This window comes from Gavialis gangeticus, unplaced genomic scaffold (assembly GCF_001723915.1).
Source record: "Gavialis gangeticus isolate Ggan-Ray unplaced genomic scaffold, GavGan_comp1, whole genome shotgun sequence".
NCBI classification, from domain to species: domain Eukaryota; kingdom Metazoa; phylum Chordata; order Crocodylia; family Gavialidae; genus Gavialis; species Gavialis gangeticus.
The window spans coordinates 215,722-217,946 of record NW_017729000.1 but is presented as its reverse complement, the minus strand read 5'-3'; the positions used below and the strand labels follow the sequence as shown (position 1 = coordinate 217,946).

At 47.4% G+C, this 2,225-nt stretch overlaps 1 protein-coding gene across 1 annotated transcript in view; it reads right to left on the bottom strand.

Annotated features, from left to right (window-relative positions):
- Positions 1 to 375, bottom strand: part of GFRA3 (GDNF family receptor alpha 3) — an 18,966-nt gene extending 18,591 nt beyond the window's left edge. Inside the window, exon 1 of the mRNA XM_019506011.1 lies at positions 222 to 375. Coding sequence (XP_019361556.1) covers positions 222 to 360 — 139 coding nt within the window. The 5' untranslated portion in view covers positions 361 to 375. The remainder of the gene's footprint in view (positions 1 to 221) is intronic.
- Positions 376 to 2,225: the final 1,850 nt, after the last annotated feature.

Sequence of the window (2,225 nt, the reverse complement as noted above, 5' to 3'; positions counted from 1 at the left end):
GGCCGCGCCGGGGGAGGCGGCGAGGCGGGGGCTGGGCTGCCCCGTGTTAACGGGCCAGCGGCCTCGGACAAGGCAGGGACCTGGTTACAAACCCTCTGGTTCAACGGCCTTTGTTTATGGCCCCCCAAAAATGTGCAGCCTCCTCAGGTCTGCTGCAAGCCAGGGGTTACGGTGTGCTCAGGACATGGTCACTTCCCTGTAACAAGGGAAGACTTTCATACCCAAGAAAAGGTGACTTTTGTCTTTGCCAGAGGGGAGGCTTTGACTGGCTGCATCACAGACCACCTTATCTTCCTCCTGAAAAGGCACTTGCAAGCTTCCCAGGTCTCGCAGGAAGACCAGTTTCCAGAGTCTCTGCATCCTGTCCTTCGAACATGTATTTCATAGTTTTGTTTAAATGTGAATAGGACTAAACCTGTAAATACCTCCTCTGGCACCAGCTCTGAAAGTTGCTGCCCTTGCTGGAGGTGTGATCATGGCTGCTTGGCGGCACAGAACTTGGCAGCCTTTCCATTTGTTATCTTGTATATTTAGGTCATCTACAGTTCTCAGTCCAGGTAATTTCCCACTTTCATGTAGCTCAGTCATCTTTTTTCTAATTACTGCAAACCAGGTCATATAGCAGTTGCATGTGTAAATACAGTTAACTGGTATGAAAAAAATCCCTGCACCAACAGGTGAGAATCACATATTAGTGTGTGCAACAACCAGTGAGGTACTTGTCCCTTGATGTGCAGTCACTTCAGCCCTCTGGTTCAGCCTCTCCATCTGATAGGGGCCACACACCTGCTCCTTGGGGAGCTGAATAGTGCTGAAATGCAAAGCATGTGCAAAGTACTAGGAAAGACCTAAGTGCAAGCAGAGCTGCACTAATTCACGCCAGCAACAAAGATGGTAAGGGGGTTGGAAAGAAAACTGTGTGAGGAAGGGTTGAAAGACCTGGGTATGTTTAGTTTGGTGAGAGAAAGGTTATGGGGCGACATCCTGGTGGTTTTCAAATTTTTGAAAGGCTGCTCTACAGAGGAGGGAGAACTGTTCGCCCTTCCCGCAGAGGGCAGGAGCAGGACTGAAGCAATGGGTTTAAACTGCAGCAAAGCAGATTCATGTTACGTCCCGGGGGCCCTGCTCTACCTGAAGTCCAGATTGTGTAATGAAGTTTGCAACCTGAAATATCCTCACCCAGTGGATAACCCTAATGATGACTGGCGAGAAGGAAGAACAGCTCTCATGGCCAGAGAACTTGCACAATTTGATGCTGATGTTGCTGCACTTAGTGGGACTAGACACACAGGAGAAGGGCAGTTCAGAGCATGGTGGTGGCTATACCTTTGTTTGGAAAGGAAAAGCCAAAAGAGACAGACACATCCATGGCACTAGTTTTGCTATCAAGACTAAGATTGTTACTCAGATGCCAGAATGTCCAGTTGGCATCAACAAGCATCCCACAACACTTCGTCTTCAACTGACCAACAGACAATGTGCATGCACCCTGACCCTGGATACAGGTGATGAAACAAGGATTCTGGTGAATGGTTACTACAGTTAACAGCCCCCAAAAGAACCCATCAGAATCTCTGGATCCTACACATGCCTTTCACAAGATGTGGTAAAGCTGTTCCAATGCACCAGATGCCCTTGTGGTGCAAACATGGATGAAGCTAAACAACAGCTGCACATCAGAATGGACTCTCACAGAAAAAATATAGAGGACGGAGAGACACACACATCATCAGATGTATTTTTGTTTTCACAGAACAGCCACTTCCTTTCTGACCTCACTGCCCTCATGTTTAAGGGAAATCTGCCAAGCATTCCCAAACATTGGGAACAGCCATTCATAAGCTGGCTGGGCACTGGGAACCACGGACTGAACGTTGACATTGATTTTCTGACAGCTGTAATCTGCCTGCCTCCTGAAATTCTTTCCCCACAGTACAGGTGATAATAACCCAACTTCCCTTCCAAAGGTCTTGATCTCTCCGTAATCAAGCTTCTTTTCTTTTGCTAAGTGTCTGCTACTCCTGGGAGTTTCTCCCCCTCTAATTTTACAGCGCTACCCACTGTTCTTAAAAATTGCTGTGCTTGCTTTCCTTCTCAGAGCTGAAGAATATTTTGCATTCAAAAGCTCGTCTAACTTTATCGCAGTTGGCCCAATAAAAGATATCACCCCCCAAAATCCTTTCCTTTCACATAAGTACAGGACCATCACAGCTACAACATCACCC